This window comes from Myxine glutinosa, chromosome 5 (genome assembly GCF_964187855.1).
Source record: "Myxine glutinosa chromosome 5, kmMyxGlut1.1, whole genome shotgun sequence".
In the NCBI taxonomy this organism is placed as follows: domain Eukaryota; kingdom Metazoa; phylum Chordata; class Myxini; order Myxiniformes; family Myxinidae; genus Myxine; species Myxine glutinosa.
In genome coordinates, this window is record NC_136265.1 from 8,290,710 (window position 1) to 8,307,601 (window position 16,892).

Here is a 16,892-nt window from a genome sequence, read left to right on the forward strand (position 1 = left end):
ACTTGTACCCGATGCATCACCTTTGTTGTGCTCGTTCCCTCAATGAAACGGGCAACACGGCCCCTTGCACTCCATCTTGGCAGGCCTATTGGAATGTCTTTCGAGTTTGTTCGATTATGAGTCTTCTTCTTTTTCTGCATTTTATTCCAGCATTTTGTGAAGCAGAAGGAAACAACAATAGTACTAAGACGTTGTGTTTGCTTGCAGTTTCGAAACCAGTATGACAACGACGTCACGGTTTGGAGTCCACAGGTAAGGTCTTTGAAGCGAAATGCCATCATATTTTGTGAATCTGTCTCGGTCTTTCTCCGTTATTAAAAACGTAATCCTTAACTTCATAAATCCTGGTGGTGGCTTAACGGTGAAGATTGCTGGCTTAAGGTCTTAGGATCCTGAGTTTGAGCCCCCGGCATGTCGTTAAAATAACACCAGGTGGGTTGACTCAGCCCGTCATTCTTCCAAGGTCGGCAAACTGAGTACCAGTTTACTGGGAAGAATGAGCCCTTCGAGTGTCCTGCGTCGGAGAGGAGACCCTTCCCTAGCCATGGAAAACTGCCTCAGCAGCCCAATGTTCATGGAGACACAAAATAATGGCTTCTTCTTCTTTACTTAATGATGTGTTACATGCTCCTCCCCAAACCCCGGTCACTGTGTACCTCCGAGCCCCGAGAGGAGTCACGGCAGAAAGATGTGTTATTCTGTATGTCTTAGATCAATGGTGAAACCACACCAATTGTTATCAACAAACAAGTATTGTATTGAGATCACACAAGAATAATAGTACAAAAAGCAATAGTAATCAATTGACCAATATATCCTTCCTATGATGGTACCATCAGTTTCGTACAATATAACTCACTGTGCGGAAAGTGAGTGAAACAAGAACATTCCCAATGTCTCTATTCCGGCATCAAGCCAAAGACGATCCGCTCCAGGGATCGTCAAAACAATGTCTAATCGAGACCAGAATCCCGTTCGGTTGAGTGACAGTCACGCTGCCAAAGATGCGTAAAGGTGCCCTCCAGGTGACTGGGAAATCACACCTTCGGGTATGGACGTTCCACGGCTCCCAATCGGCGAACCGCAGATTTCCCACTCAAAAGCCACGTTACACACACACCAGGTTAACGTCTAAATGTGGTGAAAATGGTTGAAGCGAGGTTAAAAACCTGGAGCGATGCGAAAATCGGGCGCGAGTCAAAATGGCCAACGGCCCGTTCTTGAGACGTAATGGCACTCCAACGATTCTCTTCGGAATCGACCGCAAAACCTGTCATGCAGGTTTATCTGTCACAGCGATGACAACTCTGTCACAGGAATCCCTTTCCCGGGAAACCCAAAGTTCACTCGTGACCCTCGTTCGCCAACGTTTGCTCCAGACCTCAAAGCAACGAGGCTTCTTGTCCGACTCACTCGCTCCGCCTTCTTTTTCTCCTTCCTCTTCGTCGTCGTCCGGTTCCGGTTTCATTTAAAACATTGACTTTTTTACCTTTTGAAAATAGTAATCTCTATTTCCCTTAAACGACAACAATAATAGTACATGGAACCAAAAATGTTTACAGTGGATGAAAACCACAACAACGGAAGTGACGAATCCGTAACAGATGCTATTCAAACAATAGCACAAACAATGATCATACTTGGTAGGTTTTGATGGTGTTCCTCGGGGCTGTTTGTGTTTATTTATTTACTTCTTCACTCCCTTTTCTTAGGGCCGAATCCATCAAATAGAGTACGCAATGGAAGCGGTGAAGCAAGGCTCCGCTACCGTGGGACTCAAGTCTCGTACACAAGCTGTCCTCGTTGCACTCAAGGTAACGCTGCGTGTAGCCAATGCAAGCCTTCTTGATTGGTTGTTGGGTTCATGAGGGGATAGGGGCTAAATGTTGGACGAGAAACCCAGCCAAGGTCATGCACTTGGGTCAGGAGGTTTCATTTCAACACCGATGAGGCTCAGTACGCGCATTCTCAAAACCCGGCACATCGTCATCATAAGATAATGTAAATGTAGAACCACACACAGGTACGAGTGGGCGATGCCCGACGCAATACCTGCAGTGTTAGACAGCCTCTGGAATGAATTTTAATTGTCTTAGTTATTCGCTCTTTCGTTCTTGATCTTGCTGACTCCATGTGTTCTTCGTTTCTTAGCGGATCGTTCGTCAGATGTGAATGTCTCAGGGAAAGCTGGCATCTTACTTTCAGGAGAATGTGATTGAAAAGAATTAATCTTTGAAATAATGGAAGAAACGAATGCGTACCTTTAGATTCTAACATTAAAGTCTCGTACGATGAGCTTCAGTTCACGTACACGTTGCTCTACTGCATTTGAATGTTTCTGCCGGACCCCTCGCTCCTTCACACATCCTCTTCTGCTTCCATCATGTGACGTCATCGCAATCGAGTTAATGTCGGTTAACTTTAGAGATGTCTTGGTTGATTTTTGAATTCTTGAAAAACAAACCGAGGTCGTGGTTGTTCTTTCATACTATCTGCTAACATAACACAAGTCTGTATTGCTTTGTTAACGGCAGTCGTGCTGTCGCCAAATTAAATGCTCATCGGCAGTAATCCAAAGCAACGCATCCAGCTCTCTCTGCCTATGGCTACCTGTGGTTAAACTTCTGTGATGGTTCTTTGTTTGGTGCGCCCGGTGGAGCAAGATTACCCACATGGTACCCACAGCATGCTTGCGTTGCCATGGCTGTGAATGAACGGCTGCCAAGCACGTAGTTTGGATTAAAGGCCCGAGGAGACGTTGCTTGAAACCTTTTAACAGTTTTTATAATTCATGCGTTACCTTGTGTAACAGTAACATACCTGTTCACCGAAGTGACATTGATGGGTGTGATAGCAGCTCACTTTGAATGGGAATTAACAAAAACAACAACCTCTAAGAGGAAATGTACACATAATATTGTTGGTGCACATGTGCAATCTAGGACGGCTGATGTGTCGTGAAGCACCCTCATTGGCTGCTTCACCAGTGAATATAACCGTTCATGTTGTCGTGTTCCTAGGGATTAAAACCCTCCAAGGAAATGGATTGCCGATCGAGCTTCAACTCTGAGGCGTTCAGTCAAAATATAGCGAAGAATACGCGTTGGGCGGGGGGGTTGAGGTGAGATGGGGGGGGGGGGGGGGGGTTGAGGTGAGAAGGGGGGGGGGTGGGGGAGGAGGGGGTGAAACCGAGAGTTTACCTTCACGAGTCCACCCGACGTCCTCGACCCTGCAATAATTCAACTCAAACCACACAAAAGTAAAATATACAGCAAAAGTACCGGATTAATAAAAGAAAATGCCGGTCACAAAATAATGCACGATAAACTAAACGCGTGAAGTGAACGAGCAGGCAGCACCTGTCCACTCGTCATTCTTGCTTAGGAAACCGCAGTTCTCGGTCCGCAGTTCCGCCTCCTCCGACATCTTGATAGTGGTCGTGAGAACTACCGCCCGTGATGAATCCTCCTTGCGTAAGAGAACAAAGTGCAACCGTTCGCTATGGGGTCTAGAATGATAAGAACCAAGAGGACGTCGATGCTGAGAAAGGCAAAATGTCGATGCTGAGAGAGAGCTTTTCGGTGACAGTTCACCAATAAATTCCGGACCCAAGAGAGAAAATGTCCGCCGCTCCAACTATTTTGTACTTGAGGCTCTGACGTCATTCCACGACGTCTCCCTCTCCGCTCCTATCAGCGCGTCTCATCTTACCAGTGCTTGTGCCAATCAAATCCCGGTCCAATCACTGCTCTTCAGGGCGTGGCTCATTTCCCTGCCTGTGCCTGTGCACTCACCAAGTCGGTGTTATCAGCAATAGTGCTCGATGCCTGGTTTCCGGTTGGTTTTTATTTGGTGTTATTAATTATGGTGTCGATTGCTTGGCTTGGCTTGGCTATGGTGCGTAGTGCGGTGTCATAAGGAACACAGGAAAAGCTTACAGAGGCAATTACAAACAGGGGATTAATTACCCATTATTCCTCACTAATTAACAAACCCCGCCTCTGTCATGGGGACGAAGATGCACTTACACGACATCCCGTCGACACAAATTCCCTACTTATGATAGATACATCGAGGTTTCTTCTTCTTCACGGCAGTCGGAGCAGACTAAACTACCCATGCATTCTACCTGGTTCTAAGGTAATCATTGTCTACCCCATACAAATGTAACGATATTTATCGCTGACCGGGTGTTTTTATATGGGGAGTGTATGTACCAGCTCATTGATCACGTGTCCGATGAACCGGTGAGGAAGTTTGAGCGGTGATTGAAACCAATGGGCTGAATCTTGCCATGTATATCTGATCCCAGCGAGCCCAGTCTGAGCTGGCCGCACATCAGAAGAAGATTCTGGAAGTGGATAACCACGTGGGCATCTCGATCGCCGGTCTGACTGCTGATGCCAGGGTCCTGTGGTGAGCTACCTGGCTTTCATTGTCCATTATAGGATTCCTGTTGTTTGGCTGATGCCACCCTAGTATGTGATTAACGATTGTTTAAACTTTGTTTATCTTTGTAATTGTCATGCATGTGTTTCTCCTTTCATCCCACAGTAACTTTATGCGCCAGGAATGCCTTAATTCCCGGTTTGTGTACGACACACCACTGCCCATCTCCCGCCTTGTTTCACTTGTTGGAAACAGTATCCTTTTCATGTGGAGAAGGGGGTGGGAGAGAGGGAGGTGGGAGAGAGGAGGGAGGAGGGAGGAGGGAGGTGGGAGAGAGGAGGGAGGAGGGAGGTGGGAGGTGGGAGAGAGGAGGGAGTTGGGAGAGAGTTGGGAGAGAGTTGGGAGAGAGTTGGGAGAGAGGAGGGAGTTGGGAGGGAGGTGGGAGAGAGGAGGGAGGTGGAGGAGGGGGGAGAGATGGAGGGTGGGGAGGAGATGGAGGGTGGGGGAGAGATGGAGGTGGGGGAGAGGGGGGGGGGAGAGGTGAAGGGGTGGACGGGGGGGGGGGGGGGGAGAGGTAGGGTTGTTGACCTGTTTTTATTCTTCTTTTTCATCATGCTCGTCTTGACTGCATTTCTGCAACAGAGAAGCAGATTCCCACTCAACGCTATGGGCGCCGACCATATGGAGTCGGTCTCCTCATTGCTGGATATGATGTAAATTTATTTTATATTTTTTGTCTTATTCTTTTTAGATTCTAGCCATAAAACCATTGGTTCTTCTGGAAGTCAAGTACAAGGAATGACACGATTTTCTCTGTTGCATCAAGTGGTTGATGCTGCTCGCACACTCTAAATCTGGATTAAACATTCATTTGGTTCTCCTGCTTTGTATTTGAGGCGAATAGTCATTAATTTGATCTAATCTGTTGCTGATCTGATCTGTTGCTGATCTGATCTGCCATTCAAAAGTTTACTATATCCATTTATGATTTTTATATTTCCACTTTTTGCACAAGCTTTATTGTAAGAGAGGATCTTAAGCTGGCTATTCCACGTGCTCACATTTGCTTGTGCAAATTGAGGATTTTGGGGTGGCTGCTGAAAAGAGTATCTCGTCGTGTGTCGTTACTCGTTCCTGCGTAGATTTCAGGGTGGGACAGTCAGACAGACAGGTAGCATTAGCCGATTATATATGTTATTATAATATTTGTTTTTCATGCTGTTTGCACGTCCGTAGGAGAAGGGACCACATGTGTATCAGACGTGTCCTTCCGCGAGTGTGTTTGATTGCAAAGCCATGTCCATCGGTGCACGTTCTCAGTCTGCGCGCACCTACCTCGAACGACGGCTCGACCAGTTCCTTGATGGTCAGGACCTCTTCCTCTCTATGCATTTCCATCATCCACTGATTTGCTTCCGTGAATATTTTGTGCTTGTGACATAAGTTCCGTGTCCTCCACCCATGTCGTCGACCTTTCTCGATTCCCCGTTCGCGGTTTTGTCCTCAATAGCTGACCTGGATGACCTGGTGAAGCACGGATTGAGGGCTCTGCGTGAGACTTTGCCCAATGAGCAGGACCTCACCACCAAGGTGTGTGCAGCATCTGCACATGGGGGTGCTGCATCTTGGAGATTGCTGCTCGTCTGAAAATTAGAAATTGTTTTTTTTTTAATTCCTGTTTTATTGACCGTCTTTACACTCCATGACTCTCCTTTCTCTCTGCAGAATGTGTCCATCGGAATCGTCGGTAAAGGGATGGATTTTACCATCTACAATGATGACGAAGTTTCAAAGTTCTTGGATGGTCTAGAAGAGAGACCCCAACGCCATGTAGGCCTTCTTTGTTATCCTTTGTTACCTTCGAACTTCTCCCTGTTCCACTCTTGCCTATTTCTATCGTATTTTGTGATGAAATTCCATTTTGTTAATTTCTACATTTCGTCCCTCTATTCCCTTCTTTACCTGTCCTGATACCCAAGCCACCACCTGCAGCACCACAACCACCTGCAGATGGTGACGAACCACCTGCCTCTGCCGCTGAACCAATGGAGCATTAACGGGCCGTGCCCCATATCTGTCCTCTCCCCACTCCGTTGCTTTTCCTCTTCACCCTCCGATCTCTGGGAGCATCCTCATCAAATAAAGGCATTTTCAAATTCTCTTCCTCCAGGTGTCGTTTTCTTTCAGCTCATTCCTTGGTGTTCTGTGGCGCATCCAAGGGCAATTGAGGCTGCACCTTTGTGTGGCTGTTATTGAAATATTGTGGCAGATAAAATTATCTAAGTCACGAAAATCTGGTGAAGTTTGTATTTTTATGAAACAGCTCAACTTCAATTGATGTAATGAAGAACCAACCCATTTACTGCATTTTTCAGCGTATACTGTATTTATACGTCTCCAGGTGTGAAGGAAGAGGAGAGGGGAGTAGTACGTGAAGAATTCAGAAGGGCATGTGGTAAAGGAAGAGTATCGATTATGGGGAATTTTAACTTGCCAGGGATAGATTGGGTCCAGGAACAGGAAGGGGTCGGGTAGTTGAGGATTTCCTAGATTTAGTCGAGGGTTGATTTTGTTAGCGGAGCAGGGAAACGAGATGTTATCGGATCAGGTAAGCAGGATGTTATCAGAGCAAGTAGGCATGATGTTAACGAATATTTTAAATCCATCACTGGAGTTAGGACAGGTCCCAGAGGATTGACGAATAGCAGCAAATTATATAAAAAAATAACCACCTTTAGAGGCCATTTTTCCCCGCAAAGCAGGGGTTGGCCTTTTTCGGGAACCGTGGTTGTTGTTGTTTTTTGGTCCCCTTTTTGAAGCAATGTTTTACGGCCGGATGCCCTTCCTGACGCCAACCCTTTTTGCCGCCTTTAACGACAAACAGGGAATTACCAGTGAACTGGTACTCAATTAGCCGACCTCGGAAGGATGACAGGCTGAGTCAACCCCCCTGGCGTTAATTCAGCGATCGACCAGGATTCGAACCCAGGATCCTAGGATCCTAAGCCGGCAAAAACGAATAGCAGCAAATTGAACTCGGTTATTTTAAAAAAGGATCCAGATAAGAATTGGGGAACTATAATACACCTGTTAGTTTAACTTCAGGTGTAGCGAGGCTGTTTGAGGCATGAATTAGGGAACGGATGAGAAATCAATTAAAAAATATAAACTAATTAAAGGCAGTCGGCATGGGTTTACCAAAGATAGATCTTGTCTAACAAATATTTTTGAGTTCATGAAGCAGTTTCTGATTGGGTGGATGAGGGAATGGCAGTGAACCTGGTATATCTAGACTTTAAGAAGGTATTTTATAAGGTACCACAAAGGAGGTTGTTAGCCATGGCGAGGGCTTGTGGAGCGGCTGGTCAGGTAGCTACCTGGATTGTAAACTGGATTAGTGATAGGAAGGAAAGAGTGGTTGTGAGTGGGAGGATGTCTACCTGGGAGGCTGTAAGTAGTGGGGGAACTTCAGGTGTCAGTACAAGGACCATTATTAATCATCATTTACATCAATGATTTGTAGTGGGGTGAAGAGGAGGATTTCCAAATTTTCAGATGACACAAAGTTTGGAGGTAAGGTAGACAACAGAGAGGGAGGTGATCAGATTCAGGAAAGTATTGATACCTGCATAGATTAGGTTAAATATTGGCAGATATAATATAATCTAAACAAGCGTAAGGTGCTGGAGATGGGTAACAACAGGCATTTTAAGGCCATTTTCCCTGCAAGAGCGGGGGTTAGCCTTGCGGTCCCCATGACAATCTTCTCCATTTTGCCCTATTTTCTACATCTCCCCTTGTTAACCCCCTTGCCCGCATTTCTTCTTCGACCATCTTCAGCCAAGTCTTTGTCGGTCTTCCCTGTCCTCTACTTCCTTCTACATTCATTTCCATCACTCTTCTCAACCAGTCACTTTCATCCTTCCTCAACACATGACCAAACCATCTCAACCTGTTCCTCTTCACAGCATCAATCACAGGCTCTATTCCCATCATCTTTCGCAATTCATCATTTGTCTTCCTCTCTCTCAACGATACTCCACACATCCACCGAACCATTCGCATTTCCACCCTTTCCAGCCTTCGTTGCTGCTCTACGTTCATTACCCATGTCTCACTCCCATAAATCATAACACTTCTCACACATGCAGCATACACCTTTCCCTTCAGCTTCAACGACACTCCCCTCCTCGTCAGCACGCCACTCAGTTCCCGAAACTTCTTCCATGCACATCTCACTCTAGCAACCGTTGCCGAGTCTGATCCACCTTCTCCATTCAGCATGTCTCCTAGGTAACAAAATGTTTTCACGCCTTCCAGCTTCACGCCGTCTCCAAGATCCAACTCAACATTTCCTCCATCTGCAGCTCCCTCTGTGCACGCCTTACACTTGAATGTAGCTGCCACACTGGTTAATGACCCTCTCAAACCACTACATTTTTGATGATCCCACTCAGCACACATTGTACATTGAATGGAGTTCACTCCGACACCCTTCCTACACACAGCACATGGCCACTTCCCAGTTCTTTCCACCTCACCACATGCTTTACCACTTGCCATCACCTTCGTTTTTCCGATATTCACCTTCAGACCTTTTGTCTCCATACATTCCTTCCACTTGTTCATCTTTTCCTTCAGTCCATCCATACTTTCTGCAATCAAAACCAGATCATCTGCATACAACAACTCCCACGGTAAACCCTCCTTTATGTTCCGAGCCAGCACCTCCATCACAGCTACAAATAGTAGTGGACTTAATACCGACCCCTGATGCCCTCCCACCTTCATCTCAAACTCACCACTGTTCCCGTCCTTCATGATCATTAATGAAAAATGAAAAAAAGTAAGAATAATGAAAATGGAGATCACATGATGCAAGGAGCCATCTTGGAGCATGTAATAAATATGGGGGGTAAGCAGACAGGACATTGCCAGGTAGCTACAGGTAAAGCAAACAGGGTTTTAGGTTGTATTCATAGGGGGGTTAATTATAAATCAAAAGAGGAGGTTTTAACACTATTGTAGTTTAGTGAGGTTTCTCGGGCGAGTTCCGCTTCCGGTTCCTCGGGCGAGTGAAGCGTACTTCGAGCTCTCCACGGCATCAAAGTTTAAGTATTTTCCCATTCTTGTCTTTGTCAAATTTCCACTGGTTATTTTACTGTGTACGTGTTATTGTGTGTTTCTAGTTAGTATTGGGTTGTAATTCGTACAAACCTGTGTGTAATTAATCGTTTTCTGGGTCGTACCTCGTGTGCGGCCTGGTGACGAGGCTTCCCTCCCCCCGTCGGTGTTTTGTCAATTTAAGTTCTTTCCTTCGCTGTATTACTTGTTTCCTTTATTTTATTTTCTCCCCCTCACCTCACCTCCCTAGACAAAGAATTCTATATTGATTCTTTCTCTCCTCCCGGACACGTGCTTGTTCGTTCTCCTCCTCGTCTCGACTTGTGCCCCGCCCCCTGTATCTCGTTTTTTTCCCGCCTCTGCTACTTCTTTCTCAAATCCACGTTCTCGCTTGGAGACTTTTCCCATATTGTTTTTAATGGATTTCATGGTTCTGTTTGGATATTGTTGGAATATGTTTAAACCGCAGCCGTGATGCTGACGCGGCCCCCCCCCCCCCCCCCCCCAGAATTTCCATGTTTTAAACGTTTCCCAGTGTGTACCCTGGTCAGAATAGGTACACCGTATCCCTGCGTGTCGTAAGAGACGACTAAGAGGGTTGGCGTCAGGAAGGGCATCCGGCCATAAAAACATTGCCTCAAAAAAGAAAACCATGACAATTACAACTACATATGGGCAGGGTGCAGCCCGAAGTGGAGATCGGTTTCTGAGGTTTGGGACATGGAATGTAGGGACAATGACGGGGAGATCAGGAGAAGTGGTGGAAGTATTGGTCAGAAGAAGAGTGGACATATGTTGTGTGCAAGAGACGAGATGGAAGGGAAGTGGTGTGAGAATGGTGAAGGGTAGGCAGGGACAGAAATACAAGTTTGTGTGGCAAGGATGCCCGGAGGGCGTGAATGGTGTTGGTGTCGTGTTTTCTGAGGAGTTTGTAGACAGTGTGGTGAGTGTGACTCGAGTGAGTGATAGGTTGATGATGGTGAAAATGATGATTGGAAAGCTCTTGGTGAACGTCATCTCGGGATATGCTCCGCAGGTTGGTCGAAGCGATGAAGAGAAGGACAAGTTCTGGTGTGCGATAGAGAAGCTGATGGAAAACGTGAAAGATGAGGAAGTTGTTGTGGTGGGAAGGAGTATGGATGGTTTTGAGGGAGTTCATGGGGGTTATGGATATGGTGTGAGAAATGGAGAAGGTGAAACGATTTTGGAGTTTGCTGATGTAGCTGATTTGTTGATTTGTAATACTCAGTTCCAGAAAGAGGATAATAAGCTTGTTACATACACGTCAGGTGGGTCGACGACAACCGTTGACGACCTGATGGTGCGTAAGCGAGATGGGGGCACCTCCGGGACACAAAGGTGATCCCGGGGGAGGAGGCTGTTTCACAGCACCACTTGGTTGTCTGCGACATAAGGGTGAAAGGTGCGAGGAGAGCTCGACGGGTGAAGTACCAACCGAGAATTAAGGTGTGGAGGTTGAAAGAGGTGACAGTAAGGGAGGCATTAAAAGAGAGGCTGAGTAGGGTAGAGGATGATGTGGTTGAGCTTGAAAGTGGTTGGATGGCAATGAAAGCTAGTCTGTTGGTCAGGTATGTGGATGGACAAAAGGACCACCGAGGCACTCGGAAACATGGTGGTGGGATGATGAAGTTGGAAAGAGGATTGACGAGAAGAGGAAGAAGTTCAAGGAGTGGCAGAAGGCGAAGGGTACGGGAGCAGAAACAGCAGAGCATGAAAGTTATAAGGCAGCCAGGAAGGCTGCAAAGAAAGAGGTAGCAAAGGCGCAGGAGGCATGTAGGAAAATGTTCGGAGAACGCTTGGATTCGGAAGAGGGTCAGAAAGCAGTATTCAGGATTGCAAAGCACATGGCGAAAGAGAGGTGTGATGTGATGAGGGTGAGTTGCTTGAAGGATGAAGTGGGACAAATCGTTGTCGACCCAGATGGAATTAAAGGAAGATGGAAAAGATATATGGAAATGCTGTTGAATACAGAGAATGAATGGGATGGCAACATAGAGAGTAACCCAGTTTTAGGACCGGCAGAGAAGATAACTGAGAAGGAAGTTGAGGAAGCGATAAAAGCAATGAAGAGTGGGAAAGCGGGAGGGCCGACGGGAGTTGTGGGAGATATGTTGAAGGCAGCAGGAAGTTGGGGTGTGAAGAGAATGACAGAGATCTGTAATCTGGTGGTGAAAGAAGGCCGCATTCCAGTGGATTGGGAACTGAGTACCCTCGTCCCTCTATACAAGGGGAAAGGTGACCCTCTGGAGTGTGGCTCGTACCGAGCGATAAAGTTATTGGAGCATGGAATGAAGGTATTGGAAAGGGTGTTGGAGAGGAGGATAAGGAAGAAAGTGAAGATCGGTTTACCATGGGAGTTGTTGTATGCAGATGATCTGGTGTTGATTGCAGAAAGTATGGATGGACTGAAGGAAAAGATGAACAAGTGGAAGGAATGTATGGAGACAAAAGGTCTGAAGGTGAATATCGGAAAGACGAAGGTGATGGCAAGTGGTAAAGCATGTGGGGTGGTGGAAAGAACTGGGAAGTGGCCCTGTGCTGTGTGTAGGAAGGGTGTCGGAGTGAACTCTATTCAATGTACAATGTGCGCTGAGTGGGTTCATCAAAAATGTAGTGGTCTGAGAGGGTCATTAACCAGTGTGGCAGCTACATTCAAATGCAAGGTGTGCACAGAGGGAGCTGCAGATGGAGGAAATGTTGAGTTGGATCTTAGAGACGGCGTGAAGCTGGAAGGTGTGAAATCATTTTGCTACCTCGGAGACATGCTGAATGGAGAAGGTGGATCAGACTCGGCAACGGTTGCTCGAGTGAGATGTGCATGGAAGAAGTTTCGGGAACTGAGTGGCGTGCTGATGAGGAGGGGAGTGTCGCTGAAGCTGAAGGGAAAGGTGTATGCTGCATGTGTGAGAAGTGTTATGATTTATGGGAGCGAGACATGGGTAATGAACGTAGAGCAGCAACGAAGGCTGGAAAGGGTGGAAATGCGAATGGTTCGATGGATGTGCGGAGTATCGTTGAGAGAGAGGAAGACAAATGATGAATTGCGAAAGATGATGGGAATATTGCCTGTGATTGATGATGTGAAGAGGAACAGGTTGAGATGGTTTGGTCATGTGTTGAGGAAGGATGAAAGTGACTGGTTGAGAAGAGTGATGGAAATTAATGTAGAAGGAAGTAGAGGACGGGGAAGACCGAGAAAGACTTGGCTAAAGATGGTGGAAGAAGAAATGCGGGCAAAGGGGTTAACAAGGAGAGATGCAGAAAATAGGGCAAAATGGAGAAGATTGTCATGGGGACCGCAAGGCTAACCCCCGCTCTAGCAGGGGAAATGGCCTTAAAATGCATGTTGTTGTTGTTGTTGTAGTTTAGTGAGGACCTCATCTAGAATATTGTGCAGTTTTTGTCAAGACAGCTCAAGAAGGACATATGGAAGCCAAATACAGGGTCAGCGCAGGGTGACTCGATTGATTCCGGGCCTAGCTAGTCTAAGATATGAGGAGCGGCTGAAGGAGACAGGGCTTTATACATAGAAAGGAGGCGGTTACGAGGGGATATAACGGAGATGTTTAAGATAATGAAGGGTAATGTCAAAATGAACCCAGAATAATTATTCAGCGCAGTGGACAGTAAGGACAAGGTGACATAGCTGGAGAGTGAAGAAGAAGAGAATCAAGATGGTAGTAAGGTATGGGGTCTTTCACTCAGAGTATGCAGTGTTTATTAACGCACAGGTTGTAAACCTGGTGCGTTATAGCGTTTGCCTGGGAATTTCTGTCTCTCCAAAAGTGAAGCTCCGTTTCTGTCGCTCAGATGTGTGGCCAGTTTCTGTCGCTCAGATGTGTAAACATGACGTCATCAAATCTATATTTAGGCTAACCATGGGCTACCCCTTTGGCTGGTACGCGGCCGCTCGCTAGTACATAATATAGGATATATTTGTTATATGTTATGTTATAGGATATATAGGATATATGTTATATGATATAGGATATATATAGGATAGGTTATAGGATATATATGTTATAGGATAGGAATATAGGACCCAAATGACCCAGAGGACCCAAATGACCCAGAGGACCCAAATGACCCAGAGGACCCAAATGACCCAGAGGACCCAAATGAACCAGAGGACCCAAATGACCCAAATGACCCAGAGGACCCAAATGACCCAGAGGACCCAAATGACCCAGAGGACCCAAATGACCCAGAGGACCCAAATGACCCAGAGGACCCAAATGACCCAGAGGACCCAAATGACCCAGAGGACCCAAATGACCCAGAGGACCCAAATGACCCAAATGACCCAGAGGACCCAAATGACCCAGAGGACCCAAATGACCCAGAGGACCCAAATGACCCAGAGGACCCAAATGACCCAGAGGACCCAAATGACCCAGAGGACCCAAATGACCCAGAGGACCCAAATGACCCAGAGGACCCAAATGACCCAGAGGACCCAAATGACCAAGAGGACCCAGAGGACCCAAATGACCCAGAGGACCCAAATGACCCAAATGACCCAGAGGACCCAGAGGACCCAAAGGACCCAGAGGACCCAGAGGACCCAAATGACCCAGAGGACCCAGAGGACCCAGAGGACCCAAATGACCCAGAGGACCCAGAGGACCCAAATGACCCAAATGACCCAGAGGACCCAAATGACCCAGAGGACCCAAATGACCCAGAGGACCCAAATGACCCAGAGGACCCAAATGACCCAGAGGACCCAAATGACCCAGAGGACCCAAAGGACCCAAATTCTATGTATGCTTCTATGATGATGTATGTTTTGGTGAAAGTACATAATGTGAATACTAGTAGCAATTTTACAAAAACCATGGCATAATTTCAAATCTTGACCCGAGATGATAATTATGCTACATCATAATTTCCATGTGCCAACCTGGGCGGAATCCAAGTGGATTCACTTGTTCTTTTTGGTACACATCCGAGCTGCTCGGTGTGGCCGTCCAGACCTCGGGTTACGGTTGGGGTCCGTGACCCTTTTATTCACATTTGTAATGGTTTCCAATCTTTGATTACAGGTTAGGGTCGCTGGCTACCTGTTGGGTTACCAATGGCACTGGGCACTCCTGCCAAGAAGGTAAATGCGCAAAATACCAAAAGCAAAGCAATTCCACCTTGTGGGGTTGGCTTCAAGCTTTCTCTCTCCACAACACTCTATTGTGCCACCTTGTGCCAAGTCCACTCCTGCCAACTGCACCCACATCAAAGGACTACCTGAGTGCATTCTCCTTGACCTCCCCCCACCCCCAAAAGCACACCTGCCCATCTCCCTCCTGAGAACGTTCTCCAAACCAACACAGACATGTTAACTTGAGTTGTGGTAAAATGTTTCACAGTAGTTTGAAAGTTTTATTTTTTCCTACTTGAAATTTCATTCACTGATGGATCACACATTGAGGTTTGGTAGCATTTGAACATTTAATCATGGATAAAGGAGTTTATTTTGAAAGTCTAACAATGTAGGAGCTGTGCTCCCACGTCAATCGGAAGAATGGACGCGACAAAAAGCTGGAATTCGTCCGAATTTCTTTATTGTCACAAAACAACTCAGGTACTCTGAAAAGCCCGTTTATCGGGCAGCAATATATATTGTTGCGGATATGGGATTTGCATCCATCCATATCCGCTTGTAAATATTCCCCTATTTCCTCAATACTTCCCAACTATCCCCAATCCCCCATTCCCTAGTCCTATTTTCTGTAAACAACACTCTGTAGACCCGACCTCCCCCTATTTCCCCCATTAAATGTCGTGCCCAGGTTCACCGCATCTCATGTAAGACAACTATAGGACATCTTGCTAGTTATTCTTAATCTATGTCAGTTAAGGACTCGTTTCCATTAATTCTGACCCTTCGTTGCACCAGAATGTGATTGTATGGCACCGTTAGGAAGTTTAGGACCTCCCAATACCTCCCCGCAGCTCTTCCTCACAGTTCAACAACAACAACAACAACAACAACGAGCGCAGGAAGTGCGCGTCCTCACTCCGGCTCGGTTGGTAGGGGGTGTTGGGAGGGCACCAGGCCTTCCCAACGAGCCGCCATCAAACATGTGCTCGACGGGGTTACCAAATAGGGGCTCCCTGTCAGCTCCTCGTCAAGGGCGGAGCCCGGTAACCCCCACACCCAATGGAAGCGGCGGACCGGCCCCAGTGGGGCGGAACCAACCAGCCGAGGGCGTGTCACTCCCCGCTGAGCATGCGCAGTGAGAGGGAGGTGACGTCAGATGCGCGCTGAGCTTGGAGAAAGAAAGACGTCCCCTCCGAGCGCTGTGAGACCTCCCCGCATCTTCTGGACCGTGCTTTATCCTGTCCCCGAGCCAAGGTGCACCTTGTGCTATCGACCTACCTGTCCCTTCCTACCATCAATCCCTGTGTAAGTCTGCTTTGTTCCGTTTGTCTGTGGTCTGTCTGGGCTAAGATAAGACGGTAATTAAGTGCCCATCTCTTCTGTGTCTTTACCTCACTGCCTTGTAATCTACCCCTTTTCTCCACCACTGTAATTATACCCTCCTCCGGAGGTCTTGAGAACTGTACCCCTTGCGTCGTTTCCTCTTTCCCAGTCGTCGTGTCCTTTCTATCATTGATTTGGCATAGCGCGATTTGGCCAACGTCTGGGTGAATCGGGTGAGTTGGGGAAGAATCGGGGGAACTGTTCGGTCGCGGTAATACCAACCGCTCGGTAAATAACATCTTTTACCGCGTCCGTAACAATTGGTAGTCAGGAGTTGGGATTCGAACCTGGGACTAAATTTATTTAGCCCAAATTTTGGACACCAATTGTGTTATTACCGCAACAATTGGTGTCTGGGAGTGAGATACGGACCCGAAGCGCGTTTAACGCGCTCAAAATTACAAGTCACCGAAATTTGATTTTGTTTTACAAAAAAAACCCGAATTTTGAAAGTCGCGCTATGGGAGATCAACACGGCTGGGTTCCGGTAGAGGAGAGTGAGGCAGGGTCGATCCAGGACCAAATTGAGGGACATGAGGAGAGCGAAGCAGTGAGGGCGGCAGGTTCGCAAAATGGCGTCCTCGCGCACGAGGTTACGGGCGCGCAAAATGGCGCCTCGCAGATGGCTACGGCGACCGCGCCCGCGACCGTAGCAGCGCCGCTGGTGGATTTGAACCTTTTTTTTATACAAATGAAGGCCCTTATGGCCCAGAATAGCGAACGGTTAGAACAAAGGATGGGGTCCAATAGCGAGAAATTGAGGGAGGACATGGGGGCCAATAGCCAACGGTTAGAACAAAGGATGGGGTCCAATAGCGAGAAATTGAGGGAGGACATGGGGGCCCAGATCGGAGGGTTAGGGAGTAGAATAGAGGGA

General features: G+C 47.1%; 1 protein-coding gene across 1 annotated transcript in view; it reads left to right on the plus strand.

Annotated features, from left to right (window-relative positions):
- Positions 1 to 6,549, plus strand: part of PSMA1 (proteasome 20S subunit alpha 1) — a 13,207-nt gene extending 6,658 nt beyond the window's left edge. The window contains exons 2-10 of the mRNA XM_068117863.2: positions 208 to 252; positions 1,713 to 1,814; positions 4,313 to 4,416; positions 4,555 to 4,643; positions 5,032 to 5,102; positions 5,626 to 5,755; positions 5,900 to 5,979; positions 6,115 to 6,219; positions 6,369 to 6,549. Of these exons, the coding sequence (XP_067973964.1) occupies positions 208 to 252; positions 1,713 to 1,814; positions 4,313 to 4,416; positions 4,555 to 4,643; positions 5,032 to 5,102; positions 5,626 to 5,755; positions 5,900 to 5,979; positions 6,115 to 6,219; positions 6,369 to 6,446 (804 nt within the window). The 3' untranslated portion in view covers positions 6,447 to 6,549. The remainder of the gene's footprint in view (positions 1 to 207; positions 253 to 1,712; positions 1,815 to 4,312; positions 4,417 to 4,554; positions 4,644 to 5,031; positions 5,103 to 5,625; positions 5,756 to 5,899; positions 5,980 to 6,114; positions 6,220 to 6,368) is intronic.
- Positions 6,550 to 16,892: the final 10,343 nt, after the last annotated feature.